The following is a 17,175-nucleotide window of genomic DNA, read 5'->3' on the forward strand; positions in this document are numbered from 1 at the left end:
TTTATCTGTTGATGGACATTCGGGTTATTTCCATGTTCTGGTTATTGTAAAGAGTGCTGCAATGAACAATGGGGTATATGTATCTTTTGAGTTATGGTTTTCTCAGGGTATATGCCCAGTAGTGGGACTGCTGGGTAATATGGTAGTTCTGTTTTTAGTTTTTTAAGGAAATAAAGGGCCTGTATAAATTAGAGGAACAAATTAGAGAGACCTGCAGGAAACACTTAGACAATTGTGGAAGATAGAAAAGAACATTGGAATGTACATGTAGTTGTTGAATTGTTTCCTCCGGGTCTAATTTGTTCCTCAGATTTACACAGGCTCCTGATTTCCTAACAACTGAAGTTTAGACCTAAAGACTTGGTCTCTTTCATTTTAAACACTTGACCATAAGACTTAATAGATGACAGAGGCACGTAACAACTGGCTGTCCTGCTTTTAGTCATGCTTGGCTTGGTCACTGGGTCCAGGTGGTGATCACTGGGCCCCTCCATTGTAAAGCTGTGTTGCTTTGCAATTCCTTTCCACCTCTAAGAGCCTTGTGATAAGACACCTAAGTTCTCAGTGGCCTTGTTTGCCTCTTTCCTGGCAAATAAAATGTCTAAACTGACCAGTACAGGCTTCTTGTATACGGGAAAAGTAAACTCTACTGCCCATAGTCATTCATTGTTTTCTTGAGAGATCCACCTGACCTGGGATTTTTTGTCCTTTTCAGGGTTATTTTACTAACACAGTGATGTACTATGGCTTTTACACCAATTATACGATCCGGCATGGCAACAGCAGGGCCTCCTACAACATGCAGCTGGCCTACATCTTTACAATTGGAGGGTGTTTGGTCGTCTGCTTTTTTAGTTTGCTCTTCAGGTATGGAATGTTTGCATTTTCTGATTCTAAGCTCTTTATAGTTTTAGGAAAAATTTTAGAGACTCAAAAGTTACCGGAGGAACAGTTTCTCTGCAATTTCAACTTTCTACTCCTATCTAATCCTTTGTTGTCCTAGAACATAAAGTGTTAAGTTTGGACAGAGGAAGAGAAATTTTCATGTGCTTTTAAGGAAATTGGTCAGTCTGAAAATAAGGATGCAATGACTCAGGTAGTTTTGATGAATGGTTGTAAATTGACAGTTGTCAATGTTCAATCTGTTAAACCTGTTAGCTTAACAGGTCTTTGTAACAAAGTACCACAGACTGGGGGGCTTACTCAACAACATTTTCTTCACCCTCAAACTCAGGATGCTAAAAATCCAAGTTCAAGATATTTCAGCAGGTTTGGTTTCTCCTGAGGATTCTCTCGCCGGCTTGCTGACAGCCACCTTCCCACTCTCTCCTCATATGATCTACCCTCCATGCATATCTGAGTCCTAACATCCCCTTCTTATAAGGACACCAGCCATGTTGGATTGGGCCCACTTAAATGATCTCACTTTAATTTAATTACCTCTGTACAGATCCTGTATCGAAACCCAGTCAATTTCTCAGGTACTAGGAGTTATGTATATGTGTGTGTTAGTCTCTTGGTCATGTCTGACTCTTTGCAACCCCATGGACTTTAGCCCTCCAGGCTCCTCTGTCCATGGGATTCTCCAGGCAAGAATACTGGAGTGGGTAGCCATTCCCTTCTCTAGGGGAATCTTCACAACCCAAAGTTCAAACCCCGGTCTCTTGCATTGTAGTCATAGGACTTCAAAATATTAATTTTTAAGGAGTTCAGCCCATAACAACCTCACTGCCAGCATGATAATCCAAAATAAAACAAGATTTTGTTTTGTCCTATCGAACTAGGAAATGTTTCTGTTTCTTAAGCTGTTATTACTTGATGGTGGCAAACTTTACAAAGGTAGTGTCATTTTGCTCAGAATTTTTTCACATATCAAGCTTAGTGCTAAGTGCTTCCTGGACTCAATTTCAATGAATCCTAGACATCTCCATGATAATTACAGCTGCCTTTATTGAGTGCTTACTGTGCTAAGGGCTACATTGACTCTTGCTGTGGGCTGAATAATGCCCCCTCTTCAAAGATGTCCATGACCTAATCCCCAGAAACTGTGACTATGGTACTTTATCTGGCAAAAGGAATTTTCCAGAAGTGATTAAGTTACATATCTTAAAATGGGCCGATGCAATCACAAGGGTCTTTTAAAGAGGGAAGCAGGAGAGTCAAAGTGAGGGAAAGAAAAGAAGATATTACTCTTCCAGCTTTGAAGATGAAGGAGCCACAAGCCAGGAAATGCAGGCAGTATCTAGAAGCTGGAAAAGGCAGGGAAACAGATTTTCCTCCAAAGTCTCCAGAAGGAATATGATTCTGCCAATACCTTGATTGTTGACCCGTTTTCTGATTTCTGACCTCTAGTAAGAATACATGTTGTTTTAAGCCAGTAAGTTTAGGGTAATTTGTTATAGCAGCAAGAGGAAACTAACACAACTCTCATAGTGAACTAGTATTATCCCCATTATACAGATGTGGAAACTGAGGGTTAGGACCCTTAAAATGACAAAATCCCCCCAGCTGGCAATCAAAGATTACAAAGTCAGGTCCCAAAGCCAGTGCTCCTGACTATTATGTTTGCTGTTGCCCTGTTCCAGAACTTCAGGCTAACGCTTCCATGTTGCCTTTCACCACTAATGATGGAACTGTTCCTTGTTATAATCCCTGCACCCCCAATGTCTGTCCTAGTAACGCTTGGGTATTTTGGTTTCTGCCTTTCCTAGTATGGCCAGGTATTTCCGGAACAACTTCATTAACCCCCACATTTACTCCAGAGGGATCGCCAAGCTCATTTTTTGCTGGGACTTCACCGTCACTCATGAAAGCGCAGTAAAGTTGAGACAGAAGAATCTGAGCACTGAAGTAAGGGTAAGGAGAACTAGCTTTACACCCCTTCCCATGGCCAGTCCTCTTTCCTCCTTCAATGTGCCTGTAACTTTTCTTAAAGGAATAATGTTTCATTTTTTACTCTCCATAATATTGGGGAAAAAAAAAAACCTAAAACTATTTTAAATGCCCAGTTCTGGTGATGGTGTTGGGAAATGAACATTTTCACACAACGTGGTGACTTTGTTATAGACATAAGCTTGCTGAAGGGCAGTTTAACAATTTATTACAAGGTGTTAAATGCTTATCGACCTCACAGTTCTAGGTTTAAAATTTTATCCAGTGGTTTTTGACTCGGGGCAGATTTGCCCCAGAGACACAGGGCAATGTCTGGAGGCTTTTTTGATTGTTGCTGCAGAGGAGTGTGTATTACCAGCGTCTAGTGGGTAGAGGCCAAGATGCTGCGCAACATCCCGCGGTGCACAGGACAAGCCTTCAAAACAGGTTTATCAACTCTGAATGTCAATAGAGCTAAGGTTGACAAACCATGATCTATAGAAAATTATTTAAGAGAAAAAAAGAGCAAGCAGAGTTTATAAACTAAGGGGCTTTGACAAGAGGGGTGCAGAGGGTTCCTCAGCCTTATTTATTCTTCAAGAAGGCCCTATGGCCTCGGTGTGTTCTTCAAGATCATGGTCCCAATCTCTTTCCCTCTGAGATGGAAAAGGTATTCAATGAAGTGATGAGGGGTTCTTACCCATTAGAGATTTTCCTACAGGTCTCCTAATCCAAGTTCATGGTGCTTTTTCCCACTCTCGCGCCCGTGGGTTTGTGTCTCTGTGAGAGCACCAAACCCCAGGGGTGGTGATCTTTGCTGACAGTGTAGGGGTTCTGCGAGTGAACTTGACTTCCTTGTGTTTACAGGAGAACCTGTCAGAAATCCGTCAGGAGAACGTCAAGTTAACATTCAGTCAGCAGTTTATCCGCTTCTCTGCCCACGTGGCAGCCTGGGTTGTCTCTTCCGGAGTGGCCATCACCTGCTGTGTAGCTGTTTATTACCTGGCTGAGAACAATTTACAGGTAACCAGAGAGGCAGGAGATCCAGGGTCCAGAGTGCAGAGAAGCAGGTGAAGGGACGGGATGCAGGAGGGGGCAGGTGGGGTCCTGGTCACCACTCTAAACAAGGTTGTGGCCAGCAGCATCGCCACCAGGAGGAAGTTTGTTTAAAAGTGCAAAATCCTGGATCCCTCTCTTGGTCCATGGACCCAGAATCTGCATCATAAGAACATCCCCAGGGGATGTGTGTGCACATCTCAGGGTGGAGGCTCTGGGCTAGTGGAGAGATGGGAACTTTGGCCACAGACCTGGGATCAGATTCTGGTGTCCTCCTTTGTTATTATATCCCTAATGCCTCTCTGACACCAAATAGACACTTAATAAATATTATGAACCAGTGGAATCTGGCTAGTGATTTACTCTTCCCATGGGCTTCGCTGGTGGCTCAGATGGTAAAGAATCTGCCGGCCACGCAGGAGACTGAGGTTTGATCCGTGGGTCTGGACGATCCCCTGGAGAAGGGAATGGCAACCCACTCCAGTATTCTTGCCTGGAGATTCCCATGGATAGAGGAGCCTGGCAGGCTACAGTCCATGGGGTCGCAAAGAGCCGGACACGATTGAGTGACTAACACCTTCACTTTAGCCTTCCCAAGCCCCCGATTCCTTACCTATAAACTGCAATACCTGCTTTGTTAGGTGAGTGGTCTGGACTAGAGAAAAGTTATGTGAAGAGTCTACTTAGTACCTGGTACTGTGGGTGATAAAGGAATGTTGACTTTTTTTTTTTAATGCTATGAACTCTGAGACTAATTAGCTGGGTGGACAAAGTACTGTTTCTCTGTGCATTTCAGCTTCTCTTCTAGAAATGGGGCTAATTGTAGCTGATCTTGCAGACCCCTGGAATTGTGGTACAGGTTGGTCTGATTGTGTCTCTTTGTTTATTGTCTTCCCAGTACTCTAAATATAAAACCTACCCTCCATGGCATGATTGATAGATCTTTTGTGATGTGGCCCCTGCCCACATCTTTAGCCTCAATACCCCACGACCAGCTATATACCACACCAGCAACACTAAATGATGTGGCCCTAGTTCCCTGAACACGCCATGTTTTCCCTTATCTCTAGATGGGAACCACGCAGTTCATTCTACACTGCCGCCCCTCCCCTTCATCTGGCAAACTCCTCCTTTTCTCCCGCTAGACCTCAGCATGAGTGACACGTCCTCCAGGAAATCTTTTCTCACCATCACCTCCCTTACTAGATTGAGTTAGGTGCGCCTGACTCTGCAGTCTTTCCCCGTGCGCTTGTCACATGCAGCCTTGAAAATGCTTGTTGATGCACTTGTTTCTTCAAAAGAATAACCAGGCACCTGGCCCAGCTCCTGGTACATAGTAGGTGCTCAACCCAATGGAGGAGGAGCCAGTAAGAAATGGGTGTGAAATGATACAAACCTAAGGGTTCATATTAAGATTTGCCCTCAAAGATGATCCTGAGTCCCAGTGCTCCAGGGCCTGGCACTGTCTGCCTGGGTTGGAAGGTGTGGCAGGGCAGCTATACGTATAAAGAAGACTTCCGAGTTTCTCCTTGACTCCAGAGGTTTTCTTCACACTCACCTGAAGTGATGGAGAGAGTGAAGGAGGAGAAGAGTCATTCCCATTGTTTGAACATCTGTGCCAGGCGGGATCAACCCTCTGCACAGCTCGAAGAGGCACATTCATTGGCAGCTACAATTTCACATGAATGGTGCCCCCAGCCATGTCATTTAGCATCTCTGCAGCTGGGCCTTTCGTTATTTGAAAGTGAAAGTGGCTCAGTCATGTCTGACTCTTTGCAACCCCACGGATTATGCAGTTCATGGAATTCTCTAGGCCAGAGTACTGGACTGGGTAGCCTTTCCCTTCTCCAAGGGATCTTCCCAACCCAGGAACTGAACCCAGTTCTCCCACATTGCAGATGGATTCTTTACCAGCTGAGCCACCAGAGAAGTCAAGAATAGTGGAGTGGGTAGCCTATCCTTTCTCCAGCAGATCTTCCCAACCCAGGAATCGAACTTGGGTCTCCTGCACTGCAGGAGGATTCTTTACCAACTGAGCTACCAGGGAAGCCCCTTATGTGGTCTTACTTAATTCTTACAGTGTCTCTGTGAGTTGTATGATAATCTCCCCATCAGGCAGACTAGGAAAGAGGCTCAGAGAAGCTATGCTTGTGGTTCCAAAGCTTCAGCTTATAAGCACAGGGAGGGATGCAGCATTTGACCCTAAGTTACTCTGGCTCCAAAGATACTGCAAAAGTGCAAGTGGTGTTTTCAAAACTATCCAGAGGTAAGTAGAGGCATTGTCAGGCTTCAGGGTGGGAAGTAGGGGAACTTTCAGGCATCAGACAAATCCACTAGAATCTCTTACCCCGAGAGTGCCTGGTAGAGGGGCGGCATAGGCTTCACTCCAGCCAAATGCCAGGGTGGTGTCCACACAAAGGCAGGGGCACCCCTCTGACCCACATAGAAAAGAGCAGCATGGGCTAGCAGAGGCTCCCCTTGCCCCTGATTCAGCACCCGAGGACAGGCAAATGTTCATTTCATTGATGAAATGAACAAGGGCACGCAGGAGAGCGGAGGAGAAATTCCCTTGTGTCGTAGCTTTGATAGCTTGAGCTTTTATTCCAGCAGCCTGGAGCACATTCTCATGTTTCCACACCTCTTGGTGAGGAAAGTAAAGTCACAGAATGGCTGTTGGGCCATAGGTCCCTGAGTCTGATAGACCTGGGTTCAAATCTGCCAATTCCTAGCTGGGGAACCCTGGGCAAGCATCTTTGCCTTTCTCAGCCTCAGATTGTCTATCAGTTAAGTCTATTAACACCCACCTATTGGGCTATAGTGGGAATTAAAGCATCATGTGAGTAATTCTCGGCAGAGGGCAAGTGCTTGGTAAGTGGTACTTTAATAGTTAACCTCAGAGGAGCTACTTCTGGGGTTTTCTCACCTTGGGGGATCTTCTGAGTCAGGCAGAGAGGGGCCCAATGTACAGTCAGTAACTTGATTCTATCCCTCCATCCCCTGCAGTTCCTGGCGAACCACAGTAACCCTGGGGCAGTGCTTTTACTGCCTTTCGTTGTGTCCTGCATCAACCTGGTTGTGCCTCGCTTCTACTCCATGTTCAGGCTGGTGGAGCGCTACGAGATGCCGAGGCACGAAGTCTATACCCTCCTGATCCGGTAGGTATGGTTGTTACTCCTTACTCCAGCCTCCATTTTCACGGAGGGAAGTGGGATGGAAACTAGAAAGGGTTACACTTAAGTATCAAAGTTCTGTTTTCCAGAAAGAATTTCAAGAATAGATTATGTTTTTATGGTATGAGTTACTAGTCATAAAATCCAAAGAGCCCCAAAGAAATACAATAATTGGGTACACCTGCCCTTTGTTTAAAGTAATGGCTTATCTTTCCCAGATAAGCTTTCCCAGTAATGGCTTATCTTGCTGCCAGCTTGAGGAGCATGGTTCTGTTATGAGATGTATGGGTGAGTAGGTTGTGCACTGCACAAATGTTCTTGGCTAAGACATCATGTGGGAACTGATCATCCAGAGTTCCCATGAGTCTGACTATGAGGCTAAGTACCCACTGAATCAGCCAAGAGGAACAGGTTCATTTCTGTCATTTAACCATCTAAATGGTTGGTTGGAGGGGGAAGTTGAAGTTGAGGGGATGTTTTTGGTGATTAATTGGCTGGGAAAGGATCCCTTTTTGTGATCCCCAGAAAGGCATTGTATGAGCTAGAGGTGACCCCACAGTCTTGAAAAAGTATAAAGCTACCCAAATTGTTTTCTTTATTGCTTCTTCTTGGCTAGTACCCTGACAATTTCCTGGTTATGGTGGTGTTTATAGTGATGAGGCCTAACTACCAGATTGACTTTTTTGTACTGATCAATTTCAGAGTCCTTACTTTACCATTGCCTCTGAGATCTGGCTCCTGGTCAGTTCTTCAGTTTTATTTTCTACCTCTTTCCCCTTCCTCAGTGACCCCAGCCTCACTCGCCTTCTCATTGTCCACAAACTGTATGCCCAGCTCAGCACCTTTCCACTGGCCATTCCTTCTTCCTGGAATAACACATCTATACTTATGTTTATGCTTATAGTTTCTTCATACAAATCTTAAACCTTTCTATTACCCTTGAATTTGTAACAAGCATATTTTAAAACACACACACACACACACACACACACACTTGTTATTTTAGATCAGGAGTTGGCAAACAACAGCCTGCAGGCCCAGCCTGCCTCCCATTTTCATAAATAAAGTCTCATTGGAATGCAACCTTGTCCACTGGTGACATATCGCCTATGACTCCTTTCCTGCTACAACTGCAGAATTGGGACACAAACTGTATGGTTTGCAAGGCCAAAAATATTTACTGTCTGGCCCTTCACAGAAAATGTTGACTGACTTCAGGTTAATGTTTAGAGTTATCTATATATGTATTAGATAGATAGGTCCAGAGTTCATTTTTATTTGAAGAGTTATGAAACGTAAGGAATAGAAGATGATGTGTGCATGCTAAGTCACCATATTCATGTCTGATTCTTTGCAACCCTATGGATGGTAGCCCATCAGGCTTCTCTGTCCATGGGATTCTCCAGGCAAGGATACTGGAGTGGGTTGCCACACCTTTCCTCAAGGACATGTAGGAAATGGCACTCCACTCCAATATATTCTTGCCTGGAAATTTCCATGGATGGAGGAGCCGGATGGGCTACAGCTCTTAGGGTTGCAGAGTCGGACATGACAGAGCCACTGAGCACATATAGATACAAGTATTATTTTCCTGAAGAAAATAATTTTAGAAAGCCTTCCTTCCTACCCACACTACACCTCTGGGTGCCTCCTCTCAATGGTTAGAAACAATTGGGATATTTTTTATTGTGGTTTAAAAAAAATTTAAACCATTTTCAGTGTACAGTTCAGCAGCACACTGACTTCTCTGCTCACCAGGGTCTGTTAAACGTATCCTACTTACAATGTCCCCCTTTTGTGAGAGAAGATAAGATGTTATTTTAGAGTAGATCTTGGGATGGTCAACTTTTTAAGTACTTCCAGGTTCCCACATATTTTAAATTTTGCCTTTCTATTTGAATGTGGATTTGCATGGGCCAGGGACTCCATATTCTAACCACATCTTCTGAGGTCTACAGGTATGGCTTTGAGGGCTTCTGACATCTGGCATCACCAAACAATCACCCCTTTGTTCTTTCCAGACCCTTTGTATCTGCTGTCTCTAAGTTCCAGGTGTCTTCAGAACTACCACCACCTCTGAGGCAGTCCTCCCAAATTTGTTTTAAATTGGGTTTTCTCCAGTCTTCTTCACTGACCCCTTTTCATATTTTAATCCTTGTGTCTTTTCTTTCTGCTTTCTATTTTCCATAAATTCCTCTATATTTCTGGTCTGTTCATGATGACTTTTTTATTTCCCACTGCTTTATGGATCTTTTAGCTTTTGACTTTTTTTAATAATTTCAATAGTATTTGAATGTAGAGGTGATAGGTTCAGTATGATAGGTAATAGGCTCCAATGCTCAGCGTGTCATTTTGATCTAATCACTTTATTTAATTTGCATTTTTCTGATCCCAAGAGAAATTCATTATCTTTTAATATATATTAGCCCTATGTATTGCTTCACATAATATTAAAAATCTTCTCCATATGCAGAGAAAATAAGAAAGCTCAGAAATAGATTTAACCTGGAGTTACACTGCAGTTAATGTATTTAAGTTCTGACACCAGTTCTGACCTGTGGGGTTTTCCCACACCACCAAGCCACTCTCCAATACACGCAGATGGGTGTCCTCCAGTTTCATTCAACTCTGACACTATGTACCTGAAGGTAGTGTCAGAATCCCACAGGGTAAGGCTCAGCCCCACAGGATTGCCCCCACCTCCTCTTCTGGTACCAGTCACAAATCCACATTGTCCCCTGGGCTTCTGACCAACCAACTACAGATAGGAGATTCCAATAACCCCCTCCTCAGGTTTGAGAATTTGCTAGAACAGCTCACATGACTCAGGGAAACACTTTACTTATGAGATTACTGCTTTATTATAAAAAGCTATAACCCAAGAACAGCCAGGTAGAAGAGATGTGTAGGGCAAAGTCTGTGGAATGTGGAGCTTCCTTGCCCTTTCTGAGATTTTGTCTCCCAAATACCATCCTGTCAATAAGCCTCACTGAACCCCCCTCCTTTTGAGTTTTTGTGAAGGCTTCATCACATATGCGTGGCTGATTAAATGGCCACTGGTTCTGTCCTGTAATTAGTAGCTCAGTTGTGTCTGACTCTTTGCAACCCTACAGACTGTAGCCTGCCAGGCTTCTCTGTCTATGGGGATTCTCCAGACAAGAATACTGGAGTGGGTTGCCCTACCCTCCTCCAGGGGATCTTCCCAACTCAGGGATCAAACCCATGTCTCCTGCATTGCAGGCAGATTCTTTACCCACTGAGCCATCAGAGAAGCCCAATAAATTCAATCTCCAGCCCCTCTCTCCTCCCTGGAGTCTGCAATAGGCACGCTGAGTTCAGATCCTCTAAATCACAGGATTGGTTGTCACAGCAACCAGGCCCTTACCTTAGTAGACGTAGGGGCTTCCCAACAGTCACATTAATATAACAAAAGACACCTTGATAGCTCTCCTCACTTAGGAAATTCCAAAGGTTTTAGGAGCTCAGTGCCAGAAAAGGACAAGAAGACCAAATGCATATTTCTTATCATAAATGATAATATCACTGTACAGTAAGGCATTAATCCAGTAGATATTGAGAGTCTACTAGAGGCTAGGCATGGGTAAGAGATTTGGGATCTAGTGTTGAAAAAGGCAAATCCTGTCCTTTCCTTCACTGTGTTGTTTTGTCTAATGGTTCTCAACCTTTAACCTGCACCAGAATTGCCTGGAGGGATTGCTGGACCCTATACCAGAGTGTCTGATTCAGAAGATCTGGGAGAGGGCCAGAAAATTTGCCTTTCTAACAAGATTACAGATGATAGTGCTGGTCTGGGGACTATACTTTGAAAACGACTGGTGTAGTGGTACATGGTTCTTGGCACATCAATGCTGAAGACCTCTTAAAACTAGCGGTTATTGATTTAGACAAAGTGACTAGGTTTAAGAACTCAGGCTGTTAAATCAGGTGGTCCTTGTTTTCAACCTTTGTCATGCCCCTAAGCAATCCATGTGATCTTGTACAAGTTATTTCATCTCTCTGTGCTTCAGTTTCCTCATCAGTAAGATAGGCATAAAATACTATCTACCTGATAGAGCTGGAATGATTAAGAGGGATGATTCGATAAAGTGTGTAGCATGTTTACTGTCCCTGGTGGCACCTGATGAACAGTATGTATGTATACTACTATTACAGTGAGAAGTGAAATCAGATAGTTTGAATATGCCCAAAAGAGAGTGTATCAGTCAGAATAAACAAGGTTAAATTGTGGTAACAAACATCCGTGCAACCCCCATCCCCACTCCACACTCACAGTGGTTTAGACCACAAGTATTTATTTCTTGTTCATGTTGCACACCCTTGTGGATTGGCAGGGAAATTCTGCTTATGTTAGTTACTCAGGGATTCAGGCTGATTGTCATTCTGGAGGGAAGATGGTAAGTCTCACTGGCATTTAAATACTCTAGTCTAGAAGTGACACAGGGTGACACGCATTGTTTATGCTCACAGCTCATTTGCCAGGACTAGCCATATGCACGCCCCCTCCCCCCCCAAACCACAGGGGGCTTCCCTGGTGGCTCAGAGAGTAAAGAATCTGCCTGCAACATGGGAGACCTGGGTTCAATCCTTGGGTTGGGAAGTTTCCCTGGAGGAGAAAATGGCAACCCACTCCAGTATTCTTGCCTGGAGAACCCCCATGGACAGAGGAGCCTGGTGGGCTGCAGTTCATGGGGTCGCAAAGAGCTGGGCACAATTGAACAACTCAAAGCGCATAACTACAGGGGGCAGGAACTTCCATCCTACCAAGTGCCCCAAATGAAATACTAGCAAACATCTCCCATGACGGCCATGCAAGTAATGATAGTTGTTTTCTCTTCATTTTTTAGAAATATCTTTCTGAAAATATCAATCATTGGAATTCTGTGTTACTATTGGCTCAAGATTGTGGCCCTGAATAGTGAAGAGGTAAGATTTCTATGCCGTTTGGCTTTCAGCTTGGCTTTGACTATCAGGGAGGAATTGAGTTTCTCCACAGTTTCTGCCTATGATGTTACAGTAGATACCATGTTATTTTCCCCAACCATCTGTCCATCTACTTACCCCTCGATTCATCTATCCATCCATCCATCCATTTACCCTTCCATCCTTCATCCATCCTTGGGCTTCCTACAGAAGTAACTAACTCCAAAAACTAACCATTTCAACCTTCCTGTTTGTGCCAATATGCTACACCTCTAGGCCACTTTCTTAATCAAGAAGATACAAATTATTTTAAAATTATTGAAAGACTGCAAATCATAGAAACCGGAAGCTCAAAGAACACTGAACAAGAGAACACCCAAAGAAAAAAGTAAATTAAATTAAAAATTAAAAAAACTCCAACTTGGCACACCAGATAGCATCACAGAAAACTAACAACAAAGAGTAAGCCTTAAAAAAACTAGAATATTTTTTAAAACTTTACCTATAGAGGATAAAGAATAGGAAAATGTAGGGGGTTACTTTTCATAGTACTCAAAAATTATTTTTTGAGGGTCTAGGACAATTCTTAAGTGTTGAAATAAAAAATAAACCAATCAAGATTTCCATATCTGGTTAAATTATCTCTCAAAAGTGAAACAGAAATAAAGACTTTCTCAGAAAAACAAATACTGCGGGAAATCACTTCCAGCAGACCTTCCAAACAAGAAAGGTTTAAAGAAGTCCTTTAGACAGAGAAAAAAAGATATAAATCAGAAGCTTCACTATAAATAAAGAAAAGAAACTTGTCAGAGAAAGTATAAATAAAAGTAAAATTTTAAAAAAATTTAAAAGATGTTGATTTTTCACAAGGTTAATAAGCAAAAGGAATGGAGGCATTATTAGCCATTGATACCTCCTGCTCTTCCTGGCTTAAAAAAACAGGATCCAGAGGGCATAGGACAAAGATGAAAAGTGTTAAGGAGGAGAGATAGTGAGATGGGAAAGTCTGGGTACATGAGGAGGGCAAGCCTTAATGGAGAAAGAAGGCGCACAGAAAGATAATAAACATTCAAAAATAAACTCAGTCTAGAGATGCATTTCTGATGGGAGTGGGTCTGATTTTCTGCACACTCCAAGGCTCGAGGGGGGGGCGGGGGGCAGGAACAGATGGCAACAGCCTCCTCCCACATCCCAACTCCTGTTTGCCTTTGCTTTCCAGTGTTGGGAAACCCTCATTGGCCAAGAAATCTACCGACTCCTTCTGATGGATTTTGTGTTCTCTTTAGCTGATTCCTTTCTGGGGGAGTTTCTGAGAAGGTAAATATTTGTCTGTCTTGAGTAATTAGTACCTGCTGTTGTAACCAGAGCCATAGCATTGGCTGAGCAGGAAGTATGGTTCCTTCTGTATTCTAAGTGTTCATTGTCCTAAGTCTGCCTATTGTCCTTAGGAATATTGTTTTCTTCTGAATTAACTGAAATTTCACCTTGACAGTTCTGCTGTCAAATTTCATTTAGTTCAACTGGCCCTTTATAAGCTCCTAAGAAAGAAACTTCTATAAATGAAACACAGAAGTGAGTCATTTGAAATCGTATCTACCATAGATCATTTTAGTCTTCTAGTGTATGTATATTCTTCCAGATTTTCTGTGCACATCCTGTTTTGTGTGTGTGTGCATGTGTGCGTGCTAAGTTGCAAAACTGCTATGGAATTTGTATAGTGAGAATTCCTTGTCATCTTTGCATGTTTGTACCTATAGATTTATCTCATTGTTTTTACTGAATTTAATTGCTGTGTTAATTTTTAATTTAGACCCCAAGTGTGCAGGATTGGGGCAATATCATCATTGGCTCATGTATGGTCCTCATTTATTTATGCATTTATTTTGTAATAATATTATAAGCATCTCATTCCTAATAGACATTTATGTATTTCACAAGCTGCCATGGTAATAAGATGGCTTGACATAATGCTGATTCCTTCCTCAGTGGGTTGAATGCCAAATTTCCTCAGTCTCCCCTAACTCACGTTTAGTTCAACCTCTGTCCAAGAGTCTGGACATAAAGGTGAGAAAGTTTTTGTTGTTGTTATTTTATTTGTTTGTCTTTTATGGCAGGTTTTTTTTGGGCAATCCTTCTGTATGAAAAAAAATCAAAGTGGTCTCAACTGTCTTCAGAATAAATGGCAACCTAGGTTTCCTCCTTGTGGATTTAGAAAACAGGGAAACACCATTAACTCAATAGCAGTAACTGAAAGTTGAGAATTTTTTAGTTTATTTGGGTTGAGAGGCGTGAGTTTAAATATAGATTTAAACTATATTAAAATAAAGGTTTAAAAGAAATAAAGATTTAAAAGCAAACAGTGGTATAAAGAAGGTAATAGGTGGGGTAATTTAAATAATCTCATTTAAATAATACCTGCCAGGAGCCATTATGGGAGGTCATGAAGAAAATACGGGCAGGCAAGGCCGTCTAGAATAAGGGACCCTCCAGGCTGGCCTCGGCCTCTACCCCACCCTGTATCCTCCCCCCTTTTCTGCTGTTGTTCTTGTTTGCCCTGTAGCAGATTCTTGTGTTGCCTGCTGAGAGTTTTCCTCCTCCTCTTTCATTGAATGAGGACCAACTTAAAACCCTAATTAATAGACGCTGATACCCTATGAAAGGGCCAGGGATGAAGGAAATGCTTCAATTCAAACCCTTTCGCTGGCATTCTGGCTTGTTTGATAAATGTGTGCTCTCATTGCAAAAAATGCTCGTGATTGTTCCAAACATCCTAAGCACAGTACGCTAACAAAAGAAACTATTAAACATAGGTCCCTCCGCGGGGTGAGAAAAGCCCCACAAATATTATAGCCACAAATGTGCCTAATAGAAAATAGTTTAGATAGAGATTAGCTGGTGACTTCTTGCAGGTAATTAACTTTTAGACTAAGAGCCTGTTTTGTGCCGTATCTGCTGTTTTTGCAATCCTTTGCATTTCTGTTCTGTAAAAATGTAATCCTATCTAGTGCCCATGGAGATGACACCTAATAGAAAGAAAATAGATTAACCACAAAAAAGACAGGGTCGGCTACTGAAGTTGCTTCAAGTTGCACCAGGTGCAAGCCATAAAATGTCAACAGGCCTGAAGGCCAAAAGATATTATACATAGAGATTAACCTTAAAAAGGCCCTAACAGGCACAGAGCCCTTTGGGGGGTGAGGAAGCCCTATTAGAGAATACAAAAAATATTGTTTTAAAAGTTGTTATTGGATCAACGTTTGATTGATGTTAATGTGCTGAGGTTGTGCAGTGGAAACTATTGTTAATATAGTTGGAGATCTAGAAAAATAAGAGTTTAGCCCTAGTGTAAAAACAATAAGATAATTGTTAATTTTAACCAGGAGTGCTAAACAGGGGCTGCCTCACCAGAGCCGCAGAGTCTTTGTGTGTTAAACTTTTTAGATAAATTTAGCTGAGGACTTCTGCAAAAAGACTGACTCTTGTGTTAACAGGATTGTATTTCTATTATGTTGCAACCTGCTGTATCATGAGACTGCCACTTTTCTGTTTCCTGCTAAGCTCAAAGCCTAAAGATAATGTACAAAAAATCTATGGAAAAGACTCTCATAAACAAAAATATACAGAGCACACCTGGTTTCGTGAAGGACAAGCTAATATAATGTTAAACTAAGTCTGTGTGCTTATCTCCCCCTTAGAAATGTACCAACTTAGGGTATAAAGGCGATGGTGAAAAATAAAGCAACTACCAGACTCTGCTGCATATCCTGGTCTGGTCTCTCTCTCTCTCTCTCTCTCCCTCGCAGACTTGGCTCTATCAAGGCTGCTCTTTCGTGTCTTCTCTCGCCGACGCCGTTCATCCTGAGGGTTCCCCTGGATCTTGCTGGGGCTGGACCCCAGCAAATACCTATTTTAGTAAACCTATTAATAATTAGTTATCTGTTTAAGTAGTAGGTGGGAAAATTTAAATAATGTTCTCTAGAACCACTTTAGCAGTATCTCCACTTGAATCCTTTGTGTTAATTTGTGTTAATTCCATTTTCCCTTGATCCCCTCAATTATTTCTTCTAAAACATGCTCATACTTGGAACTTTTCAAAAACTTGCAAGGGTAGTCATAACTTTATTCCAAACTGGCGAAAGTTTGTCCTCCTTTGTTGATTGTGGGGAATTTTTTGAAGGAGGCAACTGATCGTTTGTGTATTAACTTTATCATATTTTCACAGAATCATTGGGACGCGGCTTATCACAAGTCTTGGCTTACCGGAGTTTGACATTGCCAGAAATGTGTTAGAACTCATCTATGCACAAACTCTGGTGTGGTAAGTTTTGAAATCTTTGGTTTGCTCAGTGGTTCTCACCTGACTATGAACTTGGAGTTTTGGTGGCAATGCCCAGAATTTGTTGTTTTTCAAAGCTGCACAGGTGATACCAAATCTAGCCAGTCTGAGGACGATGCATTCAGGTCCCAGAATATTCTCTTCCTTTATGAGGATTTCAGCCAAGAATTGACACGGAGCAGGGACCCCAACCTGAAGGGCAATCTGGATAAACTTGGATTGTGGGGCTGTCTCTTCTACTCATTGAGGTCACTGAACTTCTCTGAGCCTCAGTCTCCTCATCTGTCAAATGCACATAATAAGAGCTGCCTTCGACTTAGTTGACGATTAAGTCAGGTGATATAAGAAATCTGCTCTGCAATCTCAAATAGGCCATACAACTGTAAAGCGCCTTATTTTCCAACTCTTTAAAGTTGCCCTGGGTGATTTGGCTATCTGCAAATAACTCAGTAATGTCAATGAGCTTATTTTCGGAGGTGGTGAAGACTTTTTCTTTGTGTCGTTTAGGTGGTGCAATTGCTTACTGCCAGGACGCCCCTGGCTACTGGACAGTTTACAAAGTCCTTTTACCCAGTGAACAGGATGCCACTGGGCAAGTTATACGTAAACTCTCTCTAAACCTTAGTTTTCTAATCTGTTAATGGGGGAAATGGTAGCATCTACGTTATAGAATTTTGGTGAGGATTAAGTGAGAAAATGCGTGCATTAAGTGCTTGGCGAGTAACTGACTCAGAAATGTTTATAGGTAGGGATATTATATGACTGTTGTTATCCTTTTAAGGGCTCTTTTTTTAAATTTGT

At 42.4% G+C, this 17,175-nt stretch overlaps 1 protein-coding gene across 1 annotated transcript in view; it reads left to right on the top strand.

The window, feature by feature from the left end:
- TMC5 (transmembrane channel like 5) overlaps window positions 1-17,175 on the top strand; it is a 51,257-nt gene that overhangs the window by 18,717 nt on the left and 15,365 nt on the right. Inside the window, exons 7-13 of the mRNA XM_065919285.1 lie at window positions 716-867; window positions 2,712-2,856; window positions 3,739-3,894; window positions 6,931-7,082; window positions 11,963-12,041; window positions 13,258-13,355; window positions 16,261-16,356. Of these exons, the coding sequence (XP_065775357.1) occupies window positions 716-867; window positions 2,712-2,856; window positions 3,739-3,894; window positions 6,931-7,082; window positions 11,963-12,041; window positions 13,258-13,355; window positions 16,261-16,356 (878 nt within the window). The remainder of the gene's footprint in view (window positions 1-715; window positions 868-2,711; window positions 2,857-3,738; window positions 3,895-6,930; window positions 7,083-11,962; window positions 12,042-13,257; window positions 13,356-16,260; window positions 16,357-17,175) is intronic.

Source organism: Muntiacus reevesi, chromosome 2 (assembly GCF_963930625.1).
Source record: "Muntiacus reevesi chromosome 2, mMunRee1.1, whole genome shotgun sequence".
Classification (NCBI taxonomy): Eukaryota; Metazoa; Chordata; class Mammalia; order Artiodactyla; family Cervidae; genus Muntiacus; species Muntiacus reevesi.